The following is a 15,742-nucleotide window of genomic DNA, read 5'->3' as shown; positions in this document are numbered from 1 at the left end:
GGCGCGCGCCGCTGACGTCACAGCCCGGCCTCTCCGCTTTCCAGCGCCTCCAGGCGACCCGGAAGTTGTACTTGCGACGCCGCTTTCCCTCTCCCACAATACCTCGCGCCCTTCCTTTCCAACTAGGGCCCGGCAGAGTGAGTATGGGCGCTGGGTCCCGGCCTCAGGAATCTGGTTCCATCCTCGCTCCGCATTGTGCTGATCGGGGCAGCGAGCCTTCTCGTGGGCCGGCCCGGGACTCCGCGTTCCGGGGGCACGGGAGTGCGCGCCGTTTAGGGCCTCCCGGAGCCTGGGAGGGAGACTGGCCAGGTTTAGGGGAGCCGAGCTGCCGGGGTTTCCGGGGCGGGAGCACCTGAGGGGCGCGGAGGCTTTGGCCGCGGGGTAGCCTGCTTGGCTTTGCCCAGCCCTGGGGCTCCAGGTGCCGGGCCGAGCCCTCTGCCCCCGGAAGCGGCCCGAGGGTGGCCGCGTGAGGCCAGGCTCGGGAGGAGGGAGGACTTGGCCCGTGTCGGGCTCCCTCCGCTTGAGCTTCCTTGTCGCTCGGTTTAGATGGCTCCCGCAAAGAAGGGTGGCGAGAAGAAGAAGGGCCGTTCTGCCATCAACGAGGTAGTGACCAGAGAATACACCATCAACATTCACAAACGTATCCATGGAGTGTGAGTATCCCCGCGGGCGGCCGGGTGCCGAACTCCGGGCTGTCGAGTGGTTCAAGGGCTAGGTGGTCTGGAAATTAGTCGTTTCTATTTCAGGAGCCCGGATCTGTATTCCATGGCCCCTGTGTAAGGCTTATAAGGTTTAAAGTATAACCCTCGGAGGTGAGTGGCTGGAAAAATGAGATTGATGGAATGGTATTGGGGAGAGCCAAGTGGGGGGAACTTGGTGGGGATAAAAACCATTTCACTCTGCTTTGCAATTGAGTCAGCCCGGGCGGGCTGAAGGGTAAAAGGTGTGTGTAGGAAGGAAAGCAAGCTTTTAAAAATGTCTCTAGGTTCCTGTAAAGCTAATCAGTTAGCTAAAAAGTGTCTCCAGCTCAAGGTGTGAACACTTCGAGGAGATTACGTACCAATAGTGGCTGAGTGATGACACCAGACGTGAGACTTCAAAAAAAGAAAAGGAGAATGTACCCGTGGAGTCACGGGGCCGTGTTTGTGTGAAGGACACGTGGCTGTTGTGGGTGTGTGATGTACAAGAACATTGGGAATGGTTTTGAATGTTGTAGTTCTTGGGGTTATTTGTCTAGGGTTTGGTTTTTAGTTCTTAATCTAAGTGAATTTTTCCCTCTTACTGCTGAGAATGGAGACCAAATCTTTTCTTGAATACTGTTAATAAGAGTATTTTTTTAAAGAGATAATGTTTGTTAATTTTACAGCCTACATCTAGAAGCCAGCCTGTTTCCTCCCCCGCCCCCCCCCCCCCCCCAACTGGTACATATGTGACTTCCCTCTTTGGCTTCATCACATCCTTGTAAGGGGAGAGAAAGTAATGGTAAAGCTAAAAGAATAATTATTTCGGTTCAGTATCCATGGATTCAATTTGGGAAAATCTTTTTCAAGTAGTTCTGCCAAGGTTCTAAACCAGATTATGATCCTCAAGTCTCAACTTGGACCTTCAGTAAATTTTCTTCGATTCTAAAGTTGACAAGATGTTTCAGTGGGCAGAAGACAGCAGAAGCAAATATAGAACTGAAATAAGTTGACTGATTCTAGAGTTTCAGGCATTATTGAGATGACATTTTCACACTGATCTTTAAATAGAAAACAAAATTGAAAAAAGCTGGAAGGTTGCTTGGCTTCTAAGTATTGTCTGCTTTCCATGCTGTAGAGTCTGTCACCAGTATTTCTCAAAAATCAGACAGTGTTCTACCGTGGAGCCTGTTAATGCCTAAACACTAGCAGTCTAGCATATCAGCTGGTCAGGTTAAAAATAGAACTTTAAAATCAAGACCAAATTTTAATTGAACCTCCTATAGACTTTTCATGGAGCCCCTTGTTTTGCTGCCTCCTTAATGTCCTGCTCTTGAGGACCAAGTGTCTAAAGTCAGAATTTTCGATATTAAGCTCCTCCAGTTAGTAGAGGAAAGTGGTTATCTAAATTCTTGGGCTGAGTTACAGTCCATGCCTTTTGGAAAAAACACCACCTTGTTAACTGGTTAAGGTAAAGACCCACACGAATTCTGTTCCCCTTAACCACCATTCTCTAAACTAGTATGACCAGCAACCTAGAAACCAGTAACCTGGAACCAGACTGGTTTAACTTTGCACCCTGGAAGTCCTGGACCAGGGCTGAGGGGTGGCTGTGAGTAGATGTGTATGCTGGTGAAGAACTTTCGGGAAGGCCTAAGTGTATGGAAACAACTCTGGATTCTGGCTAATAGCACCTTCAAACTGTCAGTGGATAGAAGTGAAGTCCCCAGCATTGGACATTCTGTCCAAAGCCGCCTCAGCTAGAGAATCCAATAGAAATTGGCCCAGAGAAAAGTAATGAGACCTAGTCAGTCGGTAACCCTGCTTTCCATTTCCCAATTTTGTACGTATATACATCAAAGTTTATGTTTCTGTCTCCCTTTTTTAACTTTAAATTTGGAGAACTGAATGCACAACCTACTAATAGTAAATGCACTTTCAGGTAAGGAATACCCTGTTGCTGTTCTTACATTGGATAGATTTTGAAATAGCAGTGGACTTAAAAGATGATGTGACAGGTGGGGAGGAGCGCTTGTAAACACTTGGAAATTTTTTTTTTCTTCTGGGAGGTCTGTATCAGAAAATGCTGGCAGTTCAGAAGTAAATGACCAAAACCACAAATCTCTCCTTATAGGATACCAGCATTCGTGTTCTAAGAAGATGTCCTCTCAGTTCTTGAGCAGCAGCCAGTTCAGAATCAAAGTGACCTCTCTTGCTGGCATTCCATTTGAGGCCAGTCAGACCTCCTCTGCGTGGGGAGACCCTGATACCTGATGTAATGCAATACCGGGGGCCTGCAAGTCAGTAGAGACCCAGGAAGGAATTGGAAGAGTTGAAGAGATTTTTATTCTTTATTAGAGATTTTTTTGTTCTTTATTACCCTGGAATTCCAAGCCATGCGTTATAAGGCTTTTAGTTGAGAGGAGATGATTACCGTTGAAGCAGACTGACATCTGTCTTTGAATATTCCTTTATTACTTGCCTGAAGTACACTTTTTTCACTGGTGATTGATGTGGTTACATTAATAATATGAATTCTTAAGGAAGAATGTTTATTTGGTTTGACAAATGGAATACAGTACTTCTTGGTTTTTTCATCTACTCTTTAAATCTGGACTCTTGGGATAGTCACTGTTCCAGAATTAATAGTGGGAGCCACTACAGAAAGATTGGGCATAAGTGGGGTTATTGCCATGCCATGGATTTCTCGTGTGATCTGTGATGCCATTGCAGTAATCTCTGAGTCTCTTTGAAGGCACTGTTTTGTTTTTTAAGATGTTATTTATTTGAGAGAGAGAAGGGAGGTGGGGAACAGATTCTCTGCTAAGCAGGGAGCCCAATGTGGGGATCATGATCTGAGCTGAAAGGCAGAGGCGACACTTAACCAACTAAGTCACCAGGCACCCGAAGGTAATGTTACCTCAGGAAAACTAATTTTATGAGGGATTTAAACGTGTAGTAGTACCCACATTGGGCCTGGTACTTCAGCACTGCATTCTCAGCCAAGGGTGGGCCATGTCTCACCTGAGGTCTCTGAGATGACCTCTGGGTCAAAAATCCAGCCTTTGTGCATTAATGCTGTTTGGGAGTAAACACGTTTCCTTTCCTGATTTTGGGAGCATATCACCACTTAACTGTATTCAGCACATTCCTGGGCTCTGCAGATTGATCAGGAAATCTGGAGACCTATCTTCCTAATTCACTTAGTAAAGGAATTTAGATACAAAATGATAAAAAGTGTCAAGTGTAAAGTCAGTCACTGGGTGGAAGGGCATGCTGTTTTTAAAGACCACAGGTGGGACGCCTGGGTGGCTCAGGGGTTGAGCTGTCTGCCTTTGGCTCTGGGTGTGATTGCCAGGTCCTGGGATCAAGTCCCACATCGGGCTTCCTGCATGGAGCCTACTTCTCTCTCTGCCTATGACTGCCTCTCTGTGTGTGTCTCATGAATAAATAAATTAAAAATCTTAAAAAAAAAAAAAAAACGACCACACAGGTGATGGGACATTGGAAAAGTGTAGGTGTGAAACAAGTTTTTCAGGCAACTTGTGCTTTGTTATAAAACCCCCAAATGAAGACCTGAATCTTGGCTAGTTCTCAGTCCTCCTTTGATATGTAACAATTGACAGTTAATTGTTCATTTTTCTTTGGAAATGTTTTCTATCATTCAGTTAACGTTGAAGACCTGCAGGACTGTCTGTCTTCCGTCTATGCCTGGTAATAGCAATAGGTCTTAGGGCCTCAAGCATCCAGCTACTATTAATGTGGGTATTTGTTTAGGCATCTCAGACTAAACATGGACACCAACCAAACTTCTAGCTTTCACTTCACCCCTAACTTTCCCATTTCTCATGTGGCTTTCCCTGTTTGTCATTGTCAAGTGAGCATGTTCTGTTGACTCTGCCTTCCACAGTCTGACCAATTGTACTGGTCCCAGCACCACTCTCACTTGATGGTTACAGGTAGCAATCCCTGCTCCTTCCTTTACCCCCAAGCACCTGGTCTGTTCTCAAACCCTCCGTCAGCATCCCATCTTTTTCAGATTAGAAGCCCAACTTCTTGGGCTGTGCCTTGGTGGCTCAGTGGTTTGAGAGTCTGTTTTTAGCTCAGGTCATAATCCCAGGGTCTTGGGATCGAGTCCTGCATCAGGCTCTGTACAGGGAGCCTGCTTCTCCGACCTCTACCTATGTCTCTGCCTCTCCTGTGTGTCAACATGAATAAATAAATAAATATCTTCTATAAAAAGAAAGGCAGGGTAGCCCAGGTAGCTCAGTGGTTTAGCGCTGCCTTCGGCCCAGGGCCTGATCCTGGAGATCCGGGATCAAGTCCCACATCAGGTTCCCTGCATGGAGCCTGTTTCTCCCTCTGCCTGTGTCTCTGCCTCTCATGAATAAATAAATAAAATCTTTAAAAAAAAAAAAAAACAGCAGCAGCCACCACCCAACTTCTTGCTCTGATTCCACATGAGCTGGCTACTTTCTTAATCATACTAGGCATGTACCTAATTCAGGGTAGCTGGTTTTACTTTTTTCCTTCTGCCTGAGTGCTTTTTTCAGATAACGAAATGGCTGCTTTCGTGATCTACAAACATGATTCCCAGTGTCTTCTTAGCCATCTTTTTTTTTTTTTTTTTTACAGTTTTTATTTATTCATGAGACACACAGGCAGACACCTCGCCAGAGGGAGAAGCAGGCTCCACGCGGGGAGCCTGATGCAAGACTTGGTCCCTGATCATGACCTGAGCCAAAGGCAGACGCTCAACCACTGAACTACCCAGGCATCCTTATTCTTGGCCATCTTATTTAAATCTACATTTCCTTTCCCAGTGTTTCTTCTCTCTTCCCCAGTTTATTTTTCTCTATAGTATTGGATACTATCTCCCGTACTCCCATGTATCACCTACGTAACCTGCCTGAATAACAGGATTTTGTCTGTTGTACCTACTGCTATTTCAGGCATCTTTTATTTCTAGGTTGTGAAGTGTTTAAGTGAATTGAACTGAGCTTGCTTGATAGGTTCTAGAAATAGCAAGGGGGCTGGTGAGGGTAGAGCAAAGGGAACGGGATACAGTAAAAAGAGGCAGAGTGGGGTGGGAAGGCAGTCATTTGTAAGCATGTGAAGTCACTAAAGGTTTTAGAGCAGAATTAAGTCACTCTAGCATGCTGTGTGTTAACTTTTATTGGATTTCATAAAATTCCATCTTAACAAAAGTGGAGCACCTATTATGTGCCAGTCCCTGCACTGGATTACAGAGGTGAATAGTTGACCTGGCCCGTTCTTAGTCTTGAGTGGTGGGCACCTTTTTACACCTGGGTCTCCACCCCCTGCCATTCCCTGCCCCAGAAATGGCCTTCACTTATCCAAATGCTTAACCATTTTATTTCAGCCTATACTAAAGTCTTGTTTTTTCATGTTTTTAACTAAAAAAAAATGAAATTCAAATGAATTTATATACCTTCATGTAAACAACAGGTTAATAGTATTTAACTCAGAGTTGGAACAGATATGAGTTAATGACCATGCCTGATACATGCCAGGAACTCCGCAGAATTAATCGTTGTCAATAGGAAATGTATACAATTTTAGGTCTACCCCTTTTCTTTAAGCCAAGACCAAATTAATAACGAACCTTTGAATTAGTACTGATCTCCAAAAACCTGCTGTGCTTAAGATAGGCCAATCTATATTTGATCTGAAGACATATTTATAGTGTGTATTTTATATTCAAGCATATCCTATCATTAGGATCATATACAGAGCTCTTATCCCACATTACTGAAAGTGGAGTGTATTTTCTGTGTCCCCAATATTAATACTAGTTGCTGGGCATTACACAATGGGGGAAAGGGGAATATTCCTTCCTTAGGGTTTGGTTTAGATTTTGTTCTGTGAAAATAGGACAGTGTGTTACACATTTCACTTAACTCTGTGCTTATTTAATTCATATATTTACTTTGACTCTCAGGGGTTTCAAGAAGCGTGCCCCTCGGGCACTCAAAGAGATCCGGAAATTTGCCATGAAGGAGATGGGAACTCCAGATGTGCGCATTGACACCAGGCTCAACAAAGCTGTCTGGGCCAAAGGAATAAGGTGCAAAAGTTACTTATGCTATAAACTTTTTTTATAAAACTTTTAAAATTACACTAGCTTAACCAACTCTGCACCGTCTGTGTGAGTTCGGTAATTAGCTAACGCGTATGGAAGGATTTCCTTAAAATGTGGTAATTACTCAAAGGGTGGGATGGCATTTGCAAGGAAGTCCTTTGTGGATTTGAATGGAGACCCAGATGATGGATCCAGCACTGTGAGGATTGGGTAAGAGCATTGCATGAAGAGAGAACAAATCTGGGTATGAGCTGGGAACAGGTTGGTGAAGGTGGAGTAGAATAAGTACCTTGAACAGTGAATGAGAACAGAGGGTTAGGAAGGGGATAGACCCTATGTATGGTATCTTGTAGGTCATGGCGAAGAGGCTGAATTTATCTCCAGACGTAATGGGAAATCGTTGGCACAGTGGTTTTCAAGAGTAGGCAGTTTTGCCCAACCTCCCCGGGGTGGGGGTGGGGGAGCGTTTTTGGTGTCACTGCTGGGGGTTGCCACAGGTCAAAGGCTCTGCTGCATATCCCACAGCACGCAAGGCAGCACCCCTACAACACTTATCCAGCCCAGTTGTCAATAGTGTCAAGGTTGAAAAGCCCTGCTTATAAGCAGGAGGATAAGTTTTACTGTGGAGGATGGTGTATGATTCCTGGAATAGACCTAGGTAATGAGGATGCTGGAGCAGGGGGAGGAGGCTGTCTGCATCTGGTATTTCAGCCCTGCAGTGCTGGCATTGAGCATTCTGATAGAGGAGATATATCTGATAAAGGAGTGGCCAACAAGATCCCTTAAGAGGGTAAGGGGGGGCAGGGACTGTTGTCACAAAAGCCAAGAGGAGTGCTGAATTTTGAAATGCTTTGTGTCTTCAGACCAATAAAAGGAGATAGGCAACTGTAATGTTGCTGTGCTTGGGTGAGAGGAGAGGCTTATGTGCATGAAGTAGAGAAACTGAAGAGGCACTAGTCTTCTGTGTTCAACATAGCCTGCAGAGTGATGTTTCTGCAAACTTAAATTGAACAGACAAATCCTATAACCGAGATGTAGGTGTTGGTAATAGGAGGCAAAAGACCTAGCTAGCATATTTGGGGCTGTGTTTCTGTGTTGGTTGAGTATCTGTGGTTGCGGCCTGCTGAGACAGATACACAGCCTGAGATGGTATCATTTAATGTCCACCTCTGGGTATGTATATGTTCCAGGAAACTGATAAGTACCTGTCGTGCCTGATCAGAATCAAATAAAGGACAAAGCATATTAGAGATATGGGGATAGGAGGTGTCCATACTGTTGGTGGCTATTTTCTTGATAGGAGGCTTTGGCTTTAGCATCACGTTTATATTTTTCTTAGGAATGTTCCATACCGTATCCGTGTGCGGTTGTCCAGAAAACGTAACGAGGATGAAGATTCACCAAACAAGCTCTACACGCTGGTTACCTACGTACCTGTCACCACTTTCAAAAGTAAGTTTTACTCCATCCTACAAAGCTATTAGGAGTAGAAAAGCATCCTTAGCCTCTTTTAGAACTCGAATTCCTCTATCCCAGCAAATACTTAGATGCCCAGCATCCTTATAATTGGAAAAGGTAACGGACATAATAAACCTTTGTGTCATGGTGTGGGAAAATGGAGGAAGATACAAAACAGGTCCCTATCTCGTTGTAAAAAGGTCATGGGATACTAGCCTAAACCCTTCCAGTAAAGGTATTTGGAATGTTAAGTATGAGGTGTATGGAGGTTGACTGGCTGTCCCTTCTTTTGCAGATCTACAGACTGTTAATGTGGATGAGAACTAATCGCTGATTGTCAAATAAAGGTATAAAACTGCTCCATGTTTTGGGTTTCTTTTTCTAGTTGTAATTTACAGTTGACTCCCAATAGCATGAAGGTTAGAAGTCCTGATTCCTACAGCCTCAACTATCTAAAACTTAATAGCCTGACCCATAAAGTAAGCTAGAGAAGAAATGTTATTGAATCACCTTGCTCTTATAAAAAAAAAAAATCCACATGTAAGTGGACCTATGCAGTACAAGAGTCAACTATAATCTTTATGCAGTTCCCAATTATATAGGATCTTTTGGAGAGCTTCTCCTAAATGGCATGCCTGTGCCCCTTCTCCCCAGCCCTTAGGGTTTCTGAGTATTTGGGTAGAATCTAAGCAGGTTCTTCTAAAGGTGTTTTGGAAGTACAGCCTGGCCTGGGAAAAAACCTTTTAGGTTTCTGAGACATTAGAAGTATACTGTTAATTCTAAGGAACATTTTTCTGGAGACTAGCATATAGAACTCAATTGCCATCAGCCACTTTTCACATTGAACAAAATATAAATGATGCAATTGATAGATTTAATGAAATAAATAGAGTAGTACGTCTTAAGCTTCTGTTTATATCTGTAATGTTTGTCAAAAGGTATAGAAGAGCCTAATGACTGGTTTTGGTAATCAGATTATAATTTATATATACAGCTCACCTTTTTAATCCCAGTTTACATGGAACTGAAGCTCAGATTTAAAAAACTAAATTCAAGCTGAAAGCAAGGTGTCACAACAACTAGATTTATCAATGTTTATGCCCCTGACATACTGAATGTTGCTATAAAGAAGTCCCTCTTTTTGAAGCCCTAGGGGTGATGGTAGTACACAGCACAGTGGGGGTTGAGGATCACCCACTATATTTTGCACTATTCACTGAGAACATACGGGGGAGGGAGGTAGTGGTAAGAGATACCTTTAGACACAAGTAAGTATAAGCTATAAACAAGGACCAAGTCAATACAAAAATTTCTTATTAAAAAACTTGGAGGCCAACATTGAAAGCATGGTTTGTACACAACATTTTTGGAAGAACAAAGTGAATACAACCAAATATATTAAAATGGTTTCAATTACCAGCATTGAAACAAAATTAGTGCAAAAAAAGCCAAATACAATTGCACAGATAGTGGCTCTTGGATCTTGAAAGTGAACTTGATTTGTGACCTCTCCCATTATCCAAGTGAAAAATGAGAGCTTGGGCTTTTGTCTGTGGTTGAATATAATACATTGGACTCTTCTGTTCCATCTGAGACAAAATCATACTAGCATCATAGCAGAAGTGCCCTGAAATTTCAGCAAATCTGATAAAAGTGAGATTGCAAGTCACAGCATCAAGGAAACTAATGTATGGATACCCTAGAGCACTGGTGATATCCAACTAGTTCTCTTCAAGAATAAATAGAAATGCTTGAGGGTTGCTTGCATCAATTCCCCTGGCCACAGCTGTGGCTATCACGTTGCTCACCCAGGTACCCAGCTTATAAAATAGACTCAAAATGAATTAGACTAAAATCTGGATTTTAGGGTTGACGACCCACAAAACTGGTCCGTGCTTTGGTATGGCAGACTGCTCCACAAACTGCTCTCTTGCTACAGGTTACTCAACTGGAGTTCAGGCTGTGATGGGCGGCTCATTTCAAAAGTTTTGAGACTGTACTGATTGATCTTGGCATTTTCAAGTTTGGATTTAATGTCCAGTGGCTTTTCAAAAAAGTTTACTAATGACTGTTCAGTCAGAAGTGAAGCTAAAATATGTTCAAGGGAGACAGTCCAGTCCCCTTCTGCCTCTTGAGGAAATGTCTGGGGATCTTGGGCAATTTTCCCAGGGTTGTTGTCTGCAAAAACAGAGTCCTGCTCTGGAGAAAGAGCTGAAGCCCGCAGCTCCTCTCCACATTCCTGGGAGCAGCTTCCAGAGCTGCTACTTCGCTGCCCCACTTCCCCAATCTGCAGCAGCAGAGTGGTTACTGTGGCGATGGCTTGATACAAATCATTTTCTTCTGGATCTTCATGGAACATACTATACAAAGTTTTACAGAACTGGATAAATTCTCTCTGGAATTAAAAGAAGTATATATAATAGCATAACCAGTATGGAAGTATACTGCATTTTTTTTTTTAACTTCATACTAAGTTCTTAGAGAAAACCACATAGTACTCGGAAGCAAATTATAAAAGTAATTTGCCCTTCAACTCTGAGAACATAGTACTAGCTAGTTACTCCAGGGAATGTCACCACACACTTAGAAGTGTGCAGTTTGTCAACACAGCTATTCAGAAAGGTGCACCCTAGAGCACACACACACCCTTTAACCTAGCAGATCAACTTGTAGAAATGGATCCAAAAGCTATTGAGATTTGTTTATGTTTCATCTAGAATTTACAATAGAAAAAAAGAAACAGCTTAAGTATTATGATTAAACAAAATTATGGTTTGTTCATCTGATGAAAATATAACCAGTAACTTAAAAGCTGTAAAATAAAACTGATACATGATTTTTCAAATTATATCCACACTGCTGCTCAAATGGAGAATCCGTATGTAATCTGATGAAAGACACTTTCAGTGAGGTTTATCTACATGATCACTCTAGGAACAGGGACGTGGTTGAGAAGTAATGTGGGAGAGCTGTCCCTGATTTTGAAGTATATGAAAGCAAGGTGTAAAGACAGCCTCCTTTGTTTTATAGTTAAAATTGATGTCACATATATCAGAATGTCAGTACTGGTAGCTCTGGGTGATGAGATTTGACTTTTTTTAATTGAGGTATAATTGACCAACAGCATTGAAATGTAACTATATTCAAGAGATAGAATGAAAATTTGAAAGTGAACTCCTCAACAAAGTAGAGCAACACTTTTGAAGTATTCCAGAAAGTGTGAATCCCACATATTCTGTAATCAAATAAGACCAAGAAACACCATGCTAAATTCCTCTCTTGAAGGCTCACAGTACACATCAGAACCAAAAATAAAATGCCTTAATAATAAAGGAACTCAAAGCCTACATTTCCCAAACCTTGGGAGGAATCTTTTTTCAAATAAAAACCTAACGCCATTGTGGCACTTCAGTGTATTCTAGATACTGCCCAAAAGTTTTGAAGAGCCCTATCAGTACTGTATATTATATAGCCAGTGTAATCTTTAAGAAACCAAAAAGAAAACAGTAATCCCTTCTAAGTGCCCCCTACCTCACCCCAAGTGCTGGAACTCTAGGAAACAAATCTTGGCAACCTAGGTGAATGAGCAGGATATAAAAACTTGAAAAATATGTGGCACAGCCTCCTGTTGTGAAGAGTTTAGAATATCTAGTGTATCTGGATGGATCACAATTTAAATATTTCCCTTTTAATCACAATGTTCAGCTCCTGGAAGTTACCAGATCCTTTGATTTAGCTTTGGAGATTGAGAAGCCCCAGCTTAACTCTGTACACATCATTTGGCAAAACAGTTAACTGCACAGAATAAGATCCATACCTGGCTCATTTTGGGCAGCTCTTTCTCAGTTTTATCTTTGTCTTTGGTTAAATCCTTAATCATCTGCTTTAGCTGTTTCTGATAATCAATTGCATCACCTGGAGACAGGAAATAATACATATTTGAGGCTAAAATTCAGTGAAAGCAAAAAGGAACATCTGTAGAACTGGGTGGTGGGGAGGAATTCCACCAAGCAAATTCCACACACAAACTGAAAACAGATTACCCTGGAGAGTTTGTTCTGTAACTGACCGCAAATGGAGCATGGTGGCTGGGTGCTTCTTGCTACAAGAGAATCCCTGAAACCTTAGCCAAGAGGAGTAAACATGGTGGTAGCGTCAAGGGGCAGTCACCCAGTACCCTGCAACTTGAAAGGTTTCTAGCATCTGAAAGCAGCGAGCTGTTGATTCACCAGAGGGAGGGACTAGGTTAAGTTCACTTCCAAGAGCTATGAAATCCTGCTAGAAGATAATGAAAAGAGGTACCTACCATTTGACTTGCCAAAAACCAGGGGTCTTGACGTTGACAACAGTGGATTCTTTAATGGTGACTGGCTGTCTCGATCATTTTCAGTGAGTGCTTAAAAAAAAAAAAAAAGTTGAACAAATTACTCCATCTTAACCCAAGCTGACAATTAATTTAGCTTTTTATGTAAGAAAGGACTAAAGGCTAAGCCAGCAGCCTGTGAACGGCAGAGTGCAGGGACTGTGAACCCAGGTGTACACCAAGCACTACCTGGATACAAAGAGTAAAAGAAAACATCTTACAGACCAGGTAATGCCTTTTTCCTGATTTATGTAGGCAGTGTTTTAATTAATGGATACAAATTCATAGGATGTTGCTGATACTGACCTGGAAAAATGTATGTAGTAAAATCCTTTTCTAAAACTTAAAATACATGTATGTATATACATATAAATTCTAGAAATGTATAAGTTTCTGGATTGGGGGTTATTTTCAACCTCAATGGGATTTTTTTTTCCTATGGTGAGCACATACTGCTATACTTTCTAAATTTCTAACAAAAATTGAAGAAAACTACTGAGCCCAAAGCATTTTATCATTACAAGTTTTCTTGAAGTATACAAAAATACAGTCATACCAGAACCTTTATTTTATTGCTGAAAATATAAAATGGCAGAGCCCCTTTGAAAAACAGTCTGGCAATTCGTCAAAAAGTTAAACACAGTTACCATTTGACCCAGAAAATCCACTCTTACAAAAGGAAAGGAAAACATACCCACTCAAACTTGTACACAAGCACTGTTCATGAGAGCCAAGAAGAAGTGGTAACCCAAGTGTTCAACTGATGAATGGATTAGGCCATACCCATCAAATGAACTGTCAAATTCAGTTATAAAAGGAATACGAATATGCCTAAGACATGCCACACATGGATGACCCCTGAGCATGAGGAAAGCAGCCAAACACAAAATGTACATTACATCATTCCATTTACATGAAATATCCAAAGTAGGCCATTCTATAAAGACAGAAAACAGGGCAAAATGAATGGATTGGGAGCAAAAGCCAAAGGGTATGGACCTTTATAGGGTGATGAAAATTTCTAAAATTGTGATGGCTGTGTAATTGGAGATTTTAAAAATCATTGGATTGTTTTACATACATTTGAAATGAATGTATTATGATACGTGAAGTGTATATCAAAAAGCTCTTACAAATAACAATTACAAAGGATTATGGACACAAGATCTTAAATATTTGCTAGTAAACCACTCAGAATAAATTAAAGGCAAAGGCAAAACTCAGTTGTAATCCAACAAACATCCCCAAGGTGGCACCAAAGCTTTGATAAGCTATCCTCCTTCCTACTTAGGAGATTGGTTTCCCGTGTTTAGGGGGTAGGAATTGTTTGGGGTTTTTCTGTAACTGATATTGTCATTTTTCCCACATTGTACAAAAATTCTACACAGTGGCACATGTGAGCATCCACTCATTGAATAGGAGGAAATTTATAAACCCTGGATGGTCCTTGGGGCAGTCATAATGGAACAGATTTTTTAGGTAATAGCTGCTACATGTTAAGAAAATACTGGGTCCCTATGCCTCAGAGAGATGAAATGTATACATGGGTCACTAACAAAATGCTCTAACAGAAGAACCAGTACAACCAGATGTCATGGGACCATAGAGAAGAATGGTTTATTCAAAGGAAAGGCACATGTCCAGAAAGGAGACAGGTCAAAAATCAACAGTGACAAGGAGCAAGAAAGGCCAACCAACCACACAGCAGCATACTTTCCAACTTTTTTGCAATCTGGCATGCAGAAACCACCACCCCAACTGGATACTAGAGAACAGTGAAAGAGGCTTGGAGCTCATTGAAAAAACTCATTCAGAATGTTACCAGATATTTATGGTCAGAAATATAAGATACAATGCATTAAGAGAAAGAAAATGTTATTTATAGGCAACCTTTTAATGTACTTTTCGACCTCTCTAAATGAGGTATCTGAACTTTCATAAATGTAACTTTTTACATTCTGATGGATGTATAATTTGTAATTCGACTATAAATGAATTAAGAGATATTTCTATTAAGTTTTCATTGTGTCTCACTTTGAGTACTGCACAAGTTAACATCTCTTGAAGGACTTATATTTGCTATCTCAAACTTGCTTTAATGTGGTATCACTTCATCGCTTCAATAAATGCCACCAACAGGAAAGTCTCTTCTCTATTCAAGGGCTTTGATGAGTTGGTGTGCATAGGTTTCATTCTCTATCATCACCACCACCACTGCTATCTTTGTCACTCTCTAAATGGGATTCTCGTGGAGGGGAAAAGCCAGTTCTGGGTCTTATCTCTGGTAGAAGAGTATACACACTGCTTTCAACACAATTTGGCCTTCAGATGCAGATGAGACACTACAGTCATCAAAATAATACCATTCATTCTATTTTTTCTTGTAAAAGCAGAATAGTGCCTTCCTACCCTTCCACAGTGGTTGAAACCAATCAAATTACAGTATTTAGGTTAATAGGAATTCAATATATCCAAATTTTTGGTAGGAAAACCAACTAAAAGTATCCAACTTGAGTCTCTGATATCTACTCTAAGAAAATCACTTGAGATGTAACAAGTACTGGATGTGGGGATCAAATCCATTTTCCTGGTGGCTTCTTAGCAATTTGGGTAATACCAGGGATCTTCAACACTCAGCTCTTCTAAAATGTTCAGTGCAATATTACAATTTCACAGAAGTCTTTGAGAGGTGTGTAGTATTCTACACTTCTCATATTTTTCAAAATCCTCTTTTGCATCTTCAACTGCAATCTGAAGAACAGATCTGTCTAGCTTAAGTTGTCCATCACCGAAGTGAATGTGCCTGGTAGAATTTCTGATGTAGCTGATATCAGCACTTTCTAAGTGTTAAACTAGAATGTAATCTTATCATTTTCATGTGTCCTGTGAAAAGCTGACCTTTGTAAGCTTCCTTGGCATGTCATCCATTATCAGAATCATTATCTCCTCCAACTGACTTTCCATTCTCTGAGAGAAGTACTTGATCTTGGCTAGATTCATCATATTCATCATTTGGTTCATTTGTTCCCAGTGCACTTGGTGAACCTTATTCATGTATGCCATTTGAACCATTTCCATTAATAAATCTGGTCCTTAAAGCAACGTAGGCATCCTTTAGTTTCTTGGATTCTAGTAGAT

The 15,742-nt window shown here is 41.4% G+C and overlaps 2 protein-coding genes across 5 annotated transcripts in view; one reads left to right on the top strand and one right to left on the bottom strand.

Annotated features, from left to right (window-relative positions):
• Positions 1 to 29: 29 nt before the first annotated feature.
• Positions 30 to 8,606, top strand: RPL31 (ribosomal protein L31). Of its 2 annotated transcripts, none has more exons than XM_025992432.2 (5): positions 30 to 137; positions 547 to 653; positions 6,643 to 6,768; positions 8,123 to 8,235; positions 8,537 to 8,606. In XM_025992432.2, exons 2-5 carry the CDS (start codon positions 547 to 549, stop codon positions 8,566 to 8,568), a joined length of 378 nt encoding a protein of 125 aa, XP_025848217.1. In that variant the 5' UTR covers positions 30 to 137; the 3' UTR covers positions 8,569 to 8,606. The 2 variants fall into 2 exon arrangements, with proteins under 2 accessions (XP_025848217.1, XP_072599075.1); XM_072742974.1 differs by having other exon boundaries at positions 112 to 309.
• Positions 8,607 to 9,538: 932 nt separating this feature from the next.
• TBC1D8 (TBC1 domain family member 8) overlaps positions 9,539 to 15,742 on the bottom strand; it is a 112,723-nt gene continuing 106,519 nt past the window's right edge. For all 3 annotated transcript variants that reach the window (XM_072742964.1, XM_072742965.1, XM_072742966.1), the window contains 3 exons: positions 12,548 to 12,637; positions 12,059 to 12,156; positions 9,539 to 10,636 (listed from right to left, as the gene is read on the bottom strand). In XM_072742964.1, the coding sequence (XP_072599065.1) occupies positions 10,175 to 10,636; positions 12,059 to 12,156; positions 12,548 to 12,637 (650 nt within the window). In that variant the 3' untranslated portion in view covers positions 9,539 to 10,174. The remainder of the gene's footprint in view (positions 10,637 to 12,058; positions 12,157 to 12,547; positions 12,638 to 15,742) is intronic.

Source organism: Vulpes vulpes, chromosome 16 (genome assembly GCF_048418805.1).
Source record: "Vulpes vulpes isolate BD-2025 chromosome 16, VulVul3, whole genome shotgun sequence".
NCBI lineage: Eukaryota > Metazoa > Chordata > Mammalia > Carnivora > Canidae > Vulpes > Vulpes vulpes.
Note: the sequence above shows the minus strand (reverse complement) of the source record. Positions and strands in the feature narration are given on the sequence as shown.